The 17,156-nt window shown below is 38.5% G+C and overlaps 2 protein-coding genes across 2 annotated transcripts; one reads left to right on the top strand and one right to left on the bottom strand.

Moving 5' to 3' along the window:
- The first annotated feature begins 7,149 nt into the window (after positions 1–7,149).
- On the top strand, positions 7,150–10,452 carry LOC110614260 (ubiquinone biosynthesis protein COQ4 homolog, mitochondrial). The gene is made up of 3 exons (XM_021755749.2): positions 7,150–7,493; positions 8,553–8,749; positions 9,765–10,452. The coding sequence occupies exons 2-3, from the start codon at positions 8,567–8,569 to the stop codon at positions 10,260–10,262; spliced, it is 681 nt and encodes a 226-aa protein (XP_021611441.1). The 5' UTR covers positions 7,150–7,493; positions 8,553–8,566; the 3' UTR covers positions 10,263–10,452.
- Positions 10,453–11,119: 667 nt separating this feature from the next.
- Positions 11,120–14,546, bottom strand: LOC110614241 (protein SPIRAL1-like 1). Its single transcript, XM_021755728.2, has 3 exons — positions 14,358–14,546; positions 12,474–12,734; positions 11,120–11,521 (listed from the first exon to the last, which is right to left on the bottom strand). The coding sequence occupies exons 2-3, from the start codon at positions 12,729–12,731 to the stop codon at positions 11,441–11,443; spliced, it is 339 nt and encodes a 112-aa protein (XP_021611420.1). The 5' UTR covers positions 12,732–12,734; positions 14,358–14,546; the 3' UTR covers positions 11,120–11,440.
- Between the last annotated feature and the right edge of the window lie 2,610 nt (positions 14,547–17,156).

Here is a 17,156-nt window from a genome sequence, read left to right as displayed (position 1 = left end):
GAGCTCTCACCATAAGACAGGGATATGTGACAAGAATATTGTAACGACCCGGAAACCGGACCACTACCGGCGCTAGGATCCAGATCGGCTTAAGGCCGCCGGGACCCGTAGCAAGCCTATCATGAACTCTGTGTACCTGATAAATCCCATACATGATCAAACCTTAACATAAAAACTAAAAAACTTTCCTTTCCCTTACCAAGCTCGACCTGCATGCACTATGTCTGAAAACATAGAACCCACTCTCATAGGGTCAGCATTTCACAAGTCAGCCTTGGTTCAACATTTCTCATCTTAAAACATAAAGCATTCAAGAAAGATCATGCATAACAAGGGATTAATCATACACTAGGGCAAAGCACAACTCTATCCATTACATGATATTATATCACTATACATTATCTTACAGACTAATCCTTTAATTTACATCATGTCCACTACTCTATTACATACACTTCATACTCATAACTCTGCAGACTCTGATTCCCCATAGCTATCTCTGGCCCTGCAAAACTAGGGTTAGGGGAGAGGGGTGAGCTAAAAAGCCCAGTGAGTAGAAACAATGAAAACAATTCATTAATTACATGCTGTCATGAAATGCGTCACAGCACAAACATTTCACATCTCGGATTGGACATGACCTCAAAACTCCCTCTGTCAGCGCCCAGCCCCCCCCAGGGAGCTCACACAGGTCTTTCCTTACTTAACAGATCGTGGGCTATTGAGGTCGCCTTGGTCCATCCACATCATCAATAAATAATGCAATGCATCATATTCGTGACTACTAATGCAATCAACCTATTGCATACTCATGGTGTATGAAACATGCTAAAAGCATTTAATTGCTCAATTTAAAACATTAAGTTTAGTTCTACTCACCACTGGCAGACGCTGGACTGACTCTGCAACAGCTAACACTGCTGGCCTCCTCAGTCCCTCGGGTCCGATCCTACACAGGTGGACTCGAATGAGGTGCCAAACACACTCTAAACAAGTCATAAACAACTCCCCAAAAACCCCCCTAAAACATCCTCAAAACATGCATAGAAAACAATCAAAGAAAAGCTGGACAGGGCATCTTCGGCGGCGCCTTTGGCGGCCGAACCCCCTCTCTAGAGACGAAACTCGGGCACTTTCGGCGGCACCTTCGGCGGCCGAAAGTCCCTTCCAGATCCGAAAGTCTAAACTTTCGGGGGCAAGGTTCGGGGGCTGAAAGACCTTCCAGAGCCGAAAGTCACCAACCTTCGGCGGCATGTTCGGCGGCCGAACCTTCCCTCCAGAGACGAAAGTCCCATCTTTCGGGGGCAAGGTTAGGCGGCCAAAACAGCCTTCCTAAGGGGTTCGGCGGCCGAACCTGAGTTCATCCCGAACTCAGCTTCATGCACAAACAAGCCTCCCAAACCTTCCAAACACCCAAAACATGCAAACCACACTTCCACAACCTGCATATACTCAAGTATAGGCACAAAGAGGTCCAAAACTAATGTACAACCCCAACAAACAACACATCTAAACACATAAGCATGCTTTGACCACAAATCAACCAAAAACCCACTTTACCCTAAACATACATCTCTACCCATAAACCTCCATAAAACTCACTTAAAACTTCATAAAAGCTAAGGATCTACACTTACCTCTTGAAGAACAAGAGTTGGTGTGACCCCAAACGTGAAGATATAGAGATCCAAGCTCCACAAGTCTCCAGGCTTCAAAATCTTGTTCAAAGCTCACAACTCTTCAAAACAAGGAGAAAACTCATGAACACCTTAAAAGATTTGAAGAAAAACCATGAAAACAACCCAAGGAGAGCATGAACCTACCCTTGCACGAAAAGAGAGTGAAACACACTCTATTTCTGGTCAACGGGGCTTTTATAGGTGGCCAACCGCCTCTCCTTCGGCGGCCTAAGCTGCATGCAAAACCATGCAACGTTCGACAGTCGAACTTCACCTTCGGCGGGCGAAACCATGCAATGTTCGACGGCCGAACTTATCCTTCGGCGGCCGAACCTGCAATTTGTCCCCTTGGTCTTTTCCTTTCCTTTTCAAAACCCAAATCCTTTGCATTCAAAACCATACAACGCTTAAAAACATTTTGAAAACCTCTTTGAAGGCTCCGACATCCTCGAATTCCAGATTCCAACGGAAATTCCGCCGGAAAGTCAGAATTCTGATGCCGGCGTCTAGCCGGGTATTACAAATATGATAAACCAATATGCGATCCCACTCAGAGAAAAGAAAATTCAGGCGCTTCAAGTCGGCCTTAGGATAGGTTGGTCTCAAGCCGACAGACTCACCTGACAGTTTCCGGGCGAGACTTCATAAGGAAGTTACTGTTAACAAGTATAATCCAACAGATCCCCTTTATGCCTGCAATCATGGGATTCCCAACCAATTAGTCGGTAAAGATCCCTTATCAACGAGTCAGGCACGTCATTGTCGAATCAAGAAATGCTATATTTATCCCCACCTTCTTATAGTATAAATGGAGAACAATCACAGAAGCAAAAGTACGCAATTCTCTTGCACAAATACTCTCAAGTTCTTCATTCAACATTTTCTCCAGTTTACTGACTTGAGTATCAGAGTGGTTGCCGTGGGCACCACCATCTCACTTTCTTTATCTTGCAAGATTAGCCAACCACAGCACAACTCTATTCCGGCCACATCATTATTTTAGTTTTAGAAATATCATTCGGTTCTATTGCTGAAAAATCCATTGAATCCTTTTAGTTCATTTGGATCAAATCCAGTCTCTTATTCCTTTTCTCTTAAAAAAATCTCTCTCTTTTCTCTCTCAAAATGACTGGTAGTTCACAAGTTGCTGCTAAAGTTGCTACCAATAAGGACGTAAGATCTCAGACAGGGTAATCCAGATGAAGTCCAAAGACAAGTTCGAGAAAGAAGAGCCCTCAGATGATGCTCCAAAGGACATTGGCCAGAAGTTAGTACGGGCTGCTCAAAGGTACTAAGAAGGATGGGAAAAGGACAAAAGAACGAGTCAAAAGCAAGAGAAGCAAAGATATGAGGGAGACCACAAAAGTTACCTGGTCTCCCAAGAAAGGAATGGTCGAGATAAGTATAAGAAATATACTCCATTGAATGACTCACGAACGCATATTTTAATATAGATTAGAAAAAATGACAAGAATATTATGTAGCCTCTCAAACTCAACCCTAAAAAAGCCGAAAAACGCGACAGGATCAGACACTGCCATTTTCATAAAAACCACAGATATGTAACGAAGGAGTGCTGATAATTGAAAGATGAGATTGAGAGGTTAATAGGAAACGACACCCTTTGGAAGTTCATCTGAAAAGAATAGAAAAGGTTGATGGATCATTCTAGAATGAATAATGAAAAGAAAAGTCCAGCTAATGGGGCCGACTAATAGGGAAAGAAGAAATGATAATATACAATAACAAAAAGGGTCAGCCTCTCCGCACAAGTCTGCTTAGGTCGACCTTTCCACACAAGTTTGCTTAGGTCTGCTTCTCTGCACAGGTCTGCTTAGACCTGCCTCTTCGCATAGGCTTGCTTAGGTCAACCTCTTTGCACAGGTCTGCTTAGGTCAACCTCTCAGCAGGTTGGCCTCTCCACACCGTTTCATTGTCAAGAACAAAACGTTGTCGTCTTGCTTCTAGTTATAATCTTTGTAAAGTCAGAGTTCAAGGTAACAATTCTTGAAATCACCCTTGACAGTGAACCTGTCGGGGTTATTCATACAATTGCAGGAGGATCGAGTGTTAATAGGAGTAGCAATAAGGAGAATGTCATAAATGTTAAGCTCTTGAGTCAAACTCCAAGTTTTTAAATTAGTCAAGTCAAACGACCAAGTCTTTTATTTTACAAAAATGTTTGTGAATTATGGAAATGTTGGCATCCATTCTTCAAGCTTCTTTTTTTACAGGAAAGTCAGAAACATTAGATGGATGAAAGCATGAAGACAAGAACAATGGCCACAAGACAGGTTCCACCAGGGTAGTTCACATCGCAGTTTCCACCAGACCATCATCTGGGCATTGGTCCCACTAAATAAGGCCACAAGGCCATTCAGGCATGGGCCTCACATAACAAGGCCACAAGACCATCCGAGTGTCGGTCTCGTATAATAAGGTCATAAGGCCATTCGGGCATAGTTTTCGCATAACAAGGCCACAAGGCCATCCGAACATGGGTCCCACTTAATAAGGCCACAAGGCCATCTGAGCGTCAGTCCTGCATAACAAGACCACAAGGCCATCCAGGCATGGGCCCCACATAACAAGGCCATTTGAACATGGGTCCCGCATAACAAGGCCATAAGGCCATAATCTGGGTATTGGACCGCGAAAACAAAAACAAACAAAGGCCATAAGGCAATTGCCAGGCCATAATTTGGGCATTGGACTATGGAAACAGACAAACTAAAGCCACAAGTTGAGAATCTGTCAGGTCAAAAGACTGAGTGTTAGTCTCATTAAAATAAGGCCATAAGTTAAAAAACCGTCAGGCCAAAAGATCGTGTGTTGGACCCATTGAAACAAGACTATAAGTCGGAAAACCATCAGGCCAAAAGATCGTGCGTTGGACCCACTAATTAAGGCATCTCATACTAAGCCGTAAGGCAAGTTACGCCAGGCCAACTGGGTGTTAGTCCCATTCACGAAATAATTCTAAGACATTTCATGCTAGGCCGCAAGGCGAGTATACGCCAGGCTGAATAACGGAGTATTAATCCCGTTTCATAAGAAGATTCTAAGGCCTTTGATGGCTAGGATATAAGGCCGGTATAAGCCAAGCCACGCGACCGAGAGCATTGGTCCCATCTCCCAAAAAGTCTCCTAGGCATCTGTCACTGCTCTAGCAATCAACTTCGGAAATCCAAAACTTTTTTGCGAAGGAAGAAGGCCCATTGTAGGCGGGCAAGACTTCTTGACGGTCAGGATTAAAGAAAGCCCAGAAGCATGTCAGGGTTAGAAAATGCTCGAAAGCTCGTCAAGGCTAGAGAAAGCTCAGAAGCACATCAGGGTTAGGAATGCCTGAAAGCTCATCAAGACTAGAGAATGCCCAAAAGCTCGTCATAGTAAGAGAAAGCCCGAAAGCACGTCAGGGCTAGAGAATGCCCGGAAGTACGGTTAGGGCTAGAGAAAGCTCGAAAGCATATAAGGGCTAGAGAATGCCCAAAAGCTCGTTAGGGTTAGATAGAGCTCGGAAGCACGCCAGGGCTAGAAAATGCCCGAAAGCTTGTTAGGGCGAGAGAAAGCCCAGAAGCATGTTAGGGCTAGGAAATGCCCATAAGCTCGTCAGGGCTAGAGAATAACCGGAAGCACGGTTAAGACTAGAGAATGCTCGAAAACTCATCAAGGCTAGAGAAAGCCCGGAAGCACGTTAGAGCTAGAAAATGCCGATAAGCTCATCAGGGCTAGAGAGTGCCTAAAAGGTCGATAGGGCTAGAAAACTCCCGAAAAAGGCCAAGGAACTCGCAAGGGTTAGAAGATGCTTGAATGATCCCTAGGACTGGTTAGTGCTAGAGAGAGCCCGAAAACTCATCAAGGCATTACTATATCGCTCGGATCAGTTTTTGCCAGACAAGATCTTGGACCTGACTAGTCAGCATGGCAAGGAAGAAGAAAGCAAGGATATCGTGCGCTCAACCTGAACAAACAAGCCACATGCCCCAAATCATGAAAATAACTGTCACATTCGAATCTAAAGAATCGAAGACTAGCGGGAGACCTATGATGTTATACAACAATCGCCCAAAGTAGGTAGTGAGCTCTCACCATAAGGTAAGGTCACGTGGCAAAGATCTAATAAACCAATACGCAATCCCACCTGAAGAAAAGAAGACATGGGCGTTTCAAGTCGGCCTGAGGTCGGCAGACTCACCCTCTCAGCTTTAGGGCAAGGCTTCATAAGGAAGTTACTGCTAACAGCTACAATCCAGCAAATCCTCTTTATACTTGTGATCACGGGATTCCTGACCAATTAGCCAGTGAAGATCCATTACCAACATAAAATGCTACATTTATCCCCACACTCTTAAGGTATAAATGGGAAACGATCACAAAAACAAAAGTATGCAATTCTCTTGGACAAATACTTTCAAGTTCTTCATTCACCATTTTTTCCAATTTACTGACTTGAGCATCGGAGTGGGTGCCCACCTCACTTTCTCTATCTTGCAGGACTAACCAATCACAGCACAATTCTATTTTAGCTACATTATTATTTTGATTTTAGCAATATCAACTAGTCTCTCCATATTGAGGATGTTTTAGACTTTTTGCAATAAAAATTTACTATTTAGTTCTTATGATACGAAAAAACTCATTAGTTAGGTCTTAATTTTGGAAAATATATTAAAATATCATTAAAGTATTAAAAATATATTAATTAGTCATTTCATTAGTTTTAGTCGTTAAATATTTTAGTAGTCTCTATCATAAGAGAAAATTAATTGGTTAGTTTCTCAGTTTTATAAAAATTTCTACTAACTACTCCTTTGTATTGAGAGAATTTTAAAATTTTTTGCAATACTAGCTAAAAATTGATGGAGGGATTAATTAATAAATTTTTTTATAATTTCAAAAATTTATTAATGTATTTTTTAAAATTAATGAATTATTTAGTAAATTTTCTTATATTATATAAACTAAATAGTAATTTTTATTTTTTTATAATATTTAATGATCAACATTTATAAAAAAAATTAATTAGTAAACTTTTTAAAATCAGACAAATATTTTAATATAATTTTTTAAAATCGAGAAACTAACTAAATAAATTTTCTATACAATAGAGAAACTAAATAAGTTTTCTTTATAAAAAAGATCAAATAATAATTTTATTTATTATAATATTATATAATTTTATAAAAATAATTTACATAATCATTAATAAAATTATTTATATTCTTATTTTATTATTAAATATTATACTTAAAAAATATTTTAGTTCTTAATTTTATATAAAAGTTTATAAATTTATTTTTATATAAATAGTTTTTAGAAAATTATTTTAAAAAATAAATAATAAAAATAAAACGCTGTTTCTAAGTTTTAGAAAATAAAAAAAAGTGTTACCAATTGCATCTTAAATTCCTAAAACCTGAGAAAATTGATAATAGTCCTGTCATGTATAAACCCACAACCCTTTTGCAGCTTCCACCTTAAGTAAAACAAAACTACGTAGTTTTTAACACAACAAAATTCGTCTGCCCTCTACTCCCCTCCCGATCTCCATTACCAATTCGCTCCCATGCCCAATCCCACTCCCTGTTCTCCTCGCAGCTGCCTTCTCAGCGCCATTCCCTGAGCCGCACCGTTGCCTTCCCTGCGCGCATCTAAAGCCGCCTGCTCATCATTCCCGCCGCATCCCGCGTTCCCTGAGCAGGATTGCATCAGCATCGCCGCGTCGCGCTCCTTGGGCAGGTCAGCATCTCTGGCGCCGCACGCCTCCCTTCGATTCAGCCCTGAGCTTCCATTTAATCTCCTGCTCTGTCTCAGGTACATTTAATCTCTTAATTTTGTTGCAAAAAAATTTAATCTCAGGTAACATTAAAACTTGGAAAAGGGTATTGGTTGTATTTCGAATTTTTGGCAACAAGCATCTGTACCACCATATCAGAGTCTTTAGGAATCAATATATGAGAATATATATGTGTGTGTGTACACACACACACACACACACATCTCTAAATTTGTCTTCGATTCAGCTCATTTGTGAAAGTTCTTTGAGTTTCATCTCTTGCTTTCAGTGCTTTTCAAAGGACCGAAGGTACATCTACTAGTATTTGGTAGGACTGAAGCTCGGTTATTATCATAAATCTATTAGTTGTGTTGAGAGCTTTTAATTGTTTATGGTGTAATAATACATGAATGTAACCTGTGGGCTTGCTGAATCTAACTTGTTATTAGGTAAATGAGCAGCATATAAATGCATATAATTGAGCAGCTATTGTGTAATTATGAGATTTTTACCTCAAGCAAGCGGGGACAGTACAAGATGGAATTATTTTGCTTGTTTTCCTCCAAATTCTGGTTTAGTTTGCTTTGATTTATTTGATATTTGAATTGGTTTGAAGAAATTGTTTTATCTGCCTTGTGTTGTTGTATCTTTCTGGAATGTGATTGTTCTTTTTTATTTTTTGTTATTTGTATTAGTAATGAGTAATGACTTATTAAGGTGTGCTACAAGTATAATGTGGTCTGAACAAGGAATTGGAGCTCGAGCTTGCTGTTGAGCTCTTGTAAGTGAGCTCAATGAGCTAATTTAAACTTATCTCAAGCTTGAGTTTGAGCTTAGAAACGTGATAACGAGCTTAATCGAACAGAGCTCGATTGAGGCTCATTATTGTGATAAGTGAGCTTAGTACAAGCTGAGCTCAAAGTTCATTAAACATTTCACGATCTGAATTCGAGCTTATATATAGAGTGGGTATGAGCTCAAGTTTGGTTTTCCATTTTCCTATGCAATGTTACTTTGAGAAAACCACTATCCCATTCTCTTTTAACAATGTTATGCTATCCAACGACTATTTTTTTTCTTTTGGGGTGTGGTGGCAGGTTTAGTCTGTGCAATGATAAAGGGTGCACGAATCCAGCTGAACCAGTGGCAACAGGCTGCAGTTGCGCTTGGCTCAGCAATAGGTGCATTGCTAGATCCACGGAGAGCAGATCTGATAGCAGCTCTTGGAGAAACAACCGGGAAGCCTGCTTTTGAAAGGGTTCTTGAGAGGATGAAGAGGAGCCCAGAAGGCAGGGTGAGTTTCTTTGTCTATATTCTTCTTCTCCGTACTATTCTTTATATTTGGATTCATGACATATGAATGGTGATACCGATATGGGAATGTACGCTATTTATGATGATGAACCATTTAAGATTCCCTATTATGGTATTCTATTAATCAGTCTCATACCTACTAATGCAAATAGTGAAAGCTTATCCAGCCTTTTGGATTTGACTGAACATCATGTTCTTTGATGAAATGTCTATGGTAACTGGTTAGTTATATTAGAACTAGATTCATGTGAAATAATTTATGGAGCCTCTTACTATGAACATGTCTGAAACCCTTTTTTTGTGTTTTCAACATAATATTGGCACATATTCAACTTATCAGGTATTATAATCAGAAATGCCACAGGCGAAGCAACAGCAGCAGTAGTAAAGTAGATTTTACTTTACTATTTCCATTTATTGATTGTCCACATTTATTGTTAATAAGCTTCAAGTGATGGATTGCCAGTGAAATAACCTCACAAATAGTTGAAAAAAGTGACTTTGCTGATTTGCTCCAATCATCAAAACACATCAATTTTGCATTTTCTTGCTTGTTTTTGGGCTTCAGGCGCATACCAATGTTCTTCCCCTTTTCCGGCGCAAAATTTACCAATTTAGAGGCAATTGATCATTCTTTCTAGAAGCTTTTTTTTTTAATAGCAATAGAATGTCCATCATTTTTGAGTCCAGGGGATTGCATGTGAAATCTCATGGTCATCAACTGGTAAAGCCCAGAAAGCTGGACATCTTATAGAGATCAATGCCTTCATCAGATATGAGTTTATCGATTTGGTGGTCTGTTTAACCAAGGATTGAGATGTTCTCCAAGATTTTATGTTGAAAAGAGAACTTTTGAATGAGAAGCCTATAAAACGAGGATCCATTTGCCCCATTAAAGTGATTATATGGAGCTTTCTTTATGCATGTCTAGGAGAGCAAATCATATGCGACTCATTTTGCAATAAGCAAAACCAACAATTTTATCTTTTTAACAGGCAGTTCTCTTGGAGAGACCACGTGTGATATCTACAGAAGTGGGCCATGCATGGGATTTGCCAGCAAATACATTTGGTGCTGCTTATGCAAGATTCATGGGATCTAGGAACTTTTCTCCAGATGATCGCCCTCCAGTGCGATTTATGGACACAGATGAACTGGCATATGTAGCAATGCGAGCTCGTGAAGTGCACGATTTCTGGCACACGCTATTTGACCTCCCCACCAACCTAATCGGTGAGTCAGCACTAAAGGTGATAGAGTTTGAACAAATGTACCTTCCAATGTGTATAATGTCCGTTGTAGGGGGCACGGCAAGATTTAGTGAGAAGCAAAGGAGATTGTTCTTTCAGCACTACTTCCCATGGGCCACCCAAGCTGGAATGCGGTGCACAGATCTCATGTGTGTATATTATGAGAAGCACTTTCACGAGGATTTAGATGATGTCCGCAGAAAATGGGGTATAATTCCTGCTCCTGTAGCTCCTAAACAATAAATGGCCTAACCGCAATCTGTCTGCTGGATGGATGCTATGCATCATTTTTAGGATTACCATACTGTCATTCTGTTTGAATTTATGTACATATAGAGATTTGTTAGTAAATTGCTTCTTCATTACTTGTTATTTGTGTTCCCAGCAAGCCTGTCAAAGAAATGCGTAATTATTTTTGTGTGCATGGTTGCTCCATCTATGTTGAGCTAATTCATGTGTATTTTGGAAGCGTTAATAAACCCATGTATAAAAATTAACAAGCTTAATTGTATTCTGAAAATATAATAATCCATTTGTATTAAACAAATTCATTTGTATTTTGGGGAAGTACACATATAACCTGTGTATGTATATGTTTGTTATGTTAAATAATTTTAACTTTTTTGTTTGAGTAGGGGATTGGGGATATGGAAACTGGGTTTAATTATTCTCATATTAAATTAAAATAATTTGATTATTAAACTTAATAACAATGCCCGTTTAGATCTATTCTCTCAATTTTCATTTCAAAAAAAAAATAAATAAATGCCTATATTTAGAGATGTGTGTGATAGTTTTCTTTTTTAAATAGTTTATATGGTTATTTATATAAATATATTTATATTTTTAAAAGTAGGTTTTTAAATAAGTTATCTTTGGAATATGATTGTATAATACGATTCTACAAAAGTTAGACAACGTTGTCTCCCAGACGTGAATGGTAATGGCAGACTCCTGAAGGCATTCAACGTTGTTTCAGCGACTGCTACTTTTCCCCATTATCAATTTAATAACCCCATTTGACAGAAAAGGTTTCACAAATAAAAATCCTAATCAACATCAACATGAATCTATACCTACTTTAAACTAGACATTAACAATGGAAGAAAACCTTGATATATTCACATACATAAAAAGGGGGAGAGAATCTACTGGAAGGAGCAAAGCTCCCTCTGCAAATAGAAATATCGCTGAAAACACAATAGTAAAGTTCATGCATATAAAATGCCTTTTGATTGAACAAAACAAACACCACCACCACCAATATGTTACATCGCATGATCCAACAGGTTCGCTTAAAATGTACTATAGTGAATGCATTGCTTCATCCAAACTACAGGTTTCCAATGCATCATCCAAACTACAGGTTTCCACAAGAATTGACATATAGAACTTCCATCAGGATGGGATTAAGGTATATCTCAGTTACTACCACCACCGAAGAGGTATCCCAGAGAAGATCCACCACCAGGAGCAGCATGGACTTTGGTTGAAGGTCGATCCTGCACTCAGTAAGAAATTTTGTTAGGCTACTGAATTGACAACTTCAAGAAAGAATAAATTTGCATGTCATGAAACACAGTTAAGATTCGTTTGAGTGTTTAAAAGCAGCTCTCAAGAAAGATTCTCAAAGCACCATAAACAATTCCTTTGATAAAATGTTTTGAATTATTCATCTCTTCCTTCAATCAAAAGCTCCATGATGTTCCCATCAACCCTTGCTCACAAGGCTTTGTTGAGGGCCAAAAAAAAGGCATTTTAGAAAAAGCACTATGTTATTGCAAAAAACGGTTTGAAAAAAGTAATTTTGTTGTTTTAGTATTTTTATAACTAAAATATGTCAAATTTAGTTAAAATCGTTTTTTAATACCCTCTAAGTAACATGTTTAAGAAAGTGTTTTTCTCACAGTTCGAATAGCAATGCTAAATAAACCCTAGTTATTAAGTTACAGCTTATGAATTGAATACTAACACCAGAATCATTTTAGAGAATGAATATGAAAGAGAAATGGTTATCAGCCTAGACTTAATATTTGCAAGCTTGAAGTTCCATCATAACACTTGAGAGGACTTTCGACTTCAAAAAACAGATTAACAGATTTGACTTCAATGCATGGCAATTCTACACAAGATTTTTCTCTTACTAAAAATACAGAAGTGCAGACTTCACAAATCCCAGAACTTTGCAAACAAGAAATATTATGTGGAATAAATTGAAAAGATACTGCTTCCATTTGTATTTATGCATGACAATCAGCCGGGTAGTTCCAGTTCGTTCCAATAAAACAAATGAAACTTTACAGAGATTAAATCAAGTATATTTCTTCATCTTGAAAAGTTTCATGAGACATCATGAAGCTGAAAAAATTTACATCCATGCATAGACAAGAAATCCAAACAGTAACCCATTTGCACTTTGCCAAAGAAGAAGAGCATAATCACTAAAAATCATACCGTGAGGAAGTTTCCAGTATTCTGGCCATCTGCACGCATGTAGTTGTTTGCAGAAGTACTATTAATACCAGCAGGTATCTGCTTGGTCACATCTACCGGCTGAGGAGCAGAAACAGGTTTGGAGGGAGGCACATTATTCATGGTTTGCCCATCATTTGAAGCATGTTGGGTGTTGGTGGAGGGCTTTGGAGCCTCTCCATTCCCAAAAAGATAGCCCAATGAGCTTTGGCCTCCACCACTGCTAACTCCACGACCCATTTTCTAGGAAAAAACATCAAGAAACAAGATGAAACCATCTGATGAGAACAAAGAATAAATCATGAAAAACAAGCAGCAGTTTGGGCAATCATTGCAAGCATCAGTCATCAGAAGGTGAACAAGTAAGCTCATAAAGTTTTATAGCAATCTATGTCACTAACATTTGAATTTAATAATGAGAATCACACAAGCTTCCTTGCCCGGCACAGTCACTTCAATTTCCAAAATTAAAAAATATTCAGTTTCCAAACAAACAAGTCTTGAAAGGTGCATCTGCAACTTGATCCATACTAGAGTGCCCCCGTTACTTGGAAATTCTAAGACCCTGGGCATGTGCGGAGGAAAATGCTTTTATAAAACTTTTGGGCTTCTTATCTGATCTCAATTTTTACATTCTGTTTGGATAGGGTGAGGAAAGGTAATTTAATGGAAGGAAAAAGGACCTCAAGAAGAGTAAGAAGGATCATAGTAAAGAAGTTGCATGTTTGTGAAGGAGGAGGCAATGTTTTTTTTTTTCTTTTTTCTTTTTTTTTTTTTGTATTTTGAAAGAGGTGAAGGAAGGGTATAAAGAGGTAACATAATAACTTACTTTTACCCCTCCTCCTTATACCCCCATATTGGAGTGTAAGAAAACTGAGATTTGAGGGATGATGGAGGGTAAGGCTTATTCTTCCTTAACCTTACCTACTACCAGCTCACCTTCTTCCAATCAAAGGTAGAAAAGTTACTCGCCCCTTCTGACATTTATTTATCCCTTCTTTACTCTCACCTAACAGACCTAATGAAACACATAGTAAGCACTTAAAAGCTTTGTTATGGGTCCTATAATCTAGAACTACATACAAAATTAACTGCACGACTTGACTGGAAACTATTTTCATCAAGACACAGTGGCTTATAGAAGCCATATTACAAAGACAAGCTATGCAATTAACAAATAAGTTGCAAAATATTAAACCCTTGTTTAGAATCAAAGATTTTACAAGAATTCAATTCCATTCAATTCTTTTCTTTCAAATTTCTTATTTGGAATGAAAGAATTCAATACTTTTTAACTTAAAAAATTTTCATTTTAAAGGAAGTTGAATTCTTGCATGATTTTGCAAGAATTCATCTGAATTCTTTTCTTTCAAAATGAATCATGCCAAAGGAAGGGTAAAAGAAACAGGAAAAATAATAGGCGTAACCAGCAGACAAAATAAAAAACAGCAGAATATAGTAGCCCACAAATAAAGAAAAGCCTACATATCTGGAACCTTCTATTCCCAAATAAGCTAGCTACCCATAACCAAAACCAAAGCAAAATAACAGCACCCATTAACCTTGTGTCAGTTTCAGTACAAAACAGAAAAATATCCATAACCCACAATCATCCTAATTATATTCAAGAAAAGAAGCGTCTCAATCCAAAACTAAAGAGAAACAACAGATCCAACAGAAGAATGCAATTTTAGTTCGAAGCTATTTAAGCTAACACTTCAAGTACTGAGATTAGGAAAAAATCGGCAAACAATGCGAAGCGAAAACATCAAATCAGTAAAAGCAAAAGCGAAGAAGATGTTGATATAACTCTCCAAATCAAAGATAGAAGAAGAGATAGGAAGGAGATTAGGGTTTCTAACTTACCTTGGGAGTTTTAGGATCAGATCTGGAGAGCGGAATCCAGAGCAGAGGAAGAGAGTGAGAGTAACAGCAGCTTGCGAGCTCACAGAAATGGAAAGTGAAAGCAAAAGCCAAATGTGAGCGTTATATATAGACCACAATTTACACACAGCTTACATAAAAAAATATTATTAATTAAAATAATTTCAATTTTTTTTATTCAAAAATGAGATTATCCAATAAGATAAACTGTTACTGACACAATATGCACTACTCTAAACCATTCAACACCTTATCTGTCCAGGTGTAAAAACTCAAATGATTTTAAAATTTTGAATGTGAAAAAAACAGTTAAATTAGTTAAATAATCCGCTAACTTATTATTTCTTTAAAACAATGGGTATCCAGTACCAATTTGGTGCCTATATTAACTTCCACCCATCGAAACCTATGGTCCAAGTCACATTGTAAACCATGAATTAGACTCTTTAAATCAGCCATAATGGCATTATACACACCCAATCTCACGGTATTCATACTATTCCATATCACTCCACCTGCATCCCCATGTCCTGGATTTTCTTTACCAGCACCATCACAATTCATCCCTTTGCTGAGACTTGCCACCTAACAGAAATAATGGTTTTCACAGGATGATAAGAGCTACTAGAGCGTTTAACCTATGCATCATTATTACAGCTAAATTGGGCTAATAATAAACACAACTTTGCATTAAGGCAGCTAATAGGTTTGAAGAATTGAAAGACAATCTCATTTGTCCGCTCCAAATCCACTAGATGGTAATACACAAGACATCCAGAGGATGAAAATTATGAGCAATAGAAGAAAAAAACTCTGCCTCAACTAGAATCCAACTCAATACTGGAAGGTTAAAGAATGAAGTATACATCCCAAACACACTGCCAAACCTGAGTTGCAGTAAGACAATCTCAAAGCACATGGAGGATGGATTCCTCACTTGCACCACAAATAATGCAACCTAGATCATCAGTAAATCCTCGTCGAAATCTCCCAGTATTCATCATGATTTTCTCCTATAGAACTAACCAAAGGAACATACGACAGCATTGCGACTCCTTTATTCTCTATAGAGTCTTTCACAGCTCTTTCTTTGGCTAGTGCACAAATAGATTCATTAGTGCATATGTGGTCTTAACAGAAAACACCCCATTATTTAAGAGCTGTCAAGCCACCTCATCCATAGCATCCAAATCAGAAACTAGACACGGGTTTTAATTAAAGGCAAGCTTCTTCATTAAGACGAGCAGACGAGCTCCCCATTCCAACCTGCTGGTGACCACATTTAAGCAACCATAGATGACTTGATATTCTTTGGAATTGGACAAATAGTTACAAATTTTGAAGGAGAATTGCCAATCCAATGATCCTCCTAAAAGTTAGTTATTATACCGTTATAAACTGATTGGTATATACCTTTCCTTAACAGGGGGTGCTCTGAATAATTCTTTTCCAAACTATACAAAAAATAGGTTTAGCCATAAAACTATTCATGCTCCAGCTAAACACACCATATTTCCCTCTCAAAACAAGACTCCAAAGTCTATAGCATCCTTGAGGAGGTGCCAACCAATCTTAGCCAAGCAGTATTCATCTCCCGACAGCTTCGTATACCTAGACTCCCGTGATCCACAGGTAACGTGAGAATATCCCAGCTAAACATATGGACTCTACGCCTCCCAATCTGATCACTCCAAATGAAACCGCAAATCTTCTTATCAATTTCATCATAGACAAACTTGGGAAGAGGGATAGATTGCATAACATGATTAGGTAAAACAAAAATAACCGACTTCACAAGTGTTACATGCCCTGCTAATGAAAGTAAGCCTGTTTTCCAGCCAGCTACAGCAGAATCCATCTTATAGAGGAGCGGATCGAAAAGATTCTTTCGAAGTTGGCCATGGACAATCAAGACTCCTAAATAGCTTCCCATATCCTCTGTAAGAGCCATCCCCGCAACAGAACAGATCTGATTTTGGAGAGCACTGTCAATAGATGACAAGAACAGGATTCTAGACTTCGCATAATTAACTCTCTGACTGGAAGCTACTCCAAATTCCTCAAGGCATTGTTTAATCAATTGAACCTGCTCAATGGACACCCTAGCAAACAACAGGAGGTCATCAACGAAGAATAAATGAGACAAGAGAGGGCAGTGGCGAGCTAGGGAAACCAATATCCAACGTCCATCAGAAATAGCTTGAGAAATATGGTGATTGAACCTTTCCATAGCTAGAACAAATAAGTAGGGGGAAATAGGATCTCCCTGATGAACCCCTCTAGATGGTCGAAAGCTATGAGAGAGATGATCATTCCACAAAATCTTTATATTGCAAGAAGAGAGGCAGTTAGAGATGATAGTTCTCCACTGTTCTGGAAATCTAGCTAACATAATCATCAAGAGCAAAGCGCCATTCCAGTCTGTCGATCCTTGGAAGACCATCATAAGTTATCCGAAAAGTTTTTGACGTTATGGACATGGTGGGCATGAAGTTGAACCCTAAAAAGTGCACCTTCGAAGTAAAACTCGGAAGTTCCTAGAATATATAGTCTCAGAAAGAGGTATAGAGGCGAACCTAGAGAAAATTAGTGGCATCCAAAATATGGAAGCACCAAAACCATTAATGAGGTACAAAGGCTGAATGTGTGGGTCATTGCACTTGTTTGTTTCATATTGTGCTCGGCCAGAAGGTGCATCTCGTTCTTCAAGACCTTAAAAGGCAAAGGCAAGTTTGAACGGGGAGAAGAGTGTTAAAGAGGTATTTGAAAGTCTAAAAACCT

This window comes from Manihot esculenta, chromosome 5, assembly GCF_001659605.2.
Source record: "Manihot esculenta cultivar AM560-2 chromosome 5, M.esculenta_v8, whole genome shotgun sequence".
Taxonomy (NCBI): domain Eukaryota; kingdom Viridiplantae; phylum Streptophyta; class Magnoliopsida; order Malpighiales; family Euphorbiaceae; genus Manihot; species Manihot esculenta.
This window is presented reverse-complemented; position numbering and strand designations above follow the sequence as displayed.

Bases quoted from the DNA above. Each gene is read 5' to 3' on its own strand.
- LOC110614260 (XM_021755749.2), top strand. From the start codon at position 8,567: ATGATAAAGGGTGCACGAATCCAGCTGAACCAGTGGCAACAGGCTGCA. The intron at 8,750-9,764 runs GTGAGTTTCTTT...TCTTTTTAACAG, and splicing joins AGAGGAGCCCAGAAGGCAGG to GCAGTTCTCTTGGAGAGACC.
- LOC110614241 (XM_021755728.2), bottom strand. From the start codon at position 12,731: ATGGGTCGTGGAGTTAGCAGTGGTGGAGGCCAAAGCTCATTGGGCTAT. The intron at 11,522-12,473 runs GTATGATTTTTA...TACTGAGTGCAG, and splicing joins ATACTGGAAACTTCCTCACG to GATCGACCTTCAACCAAAGT.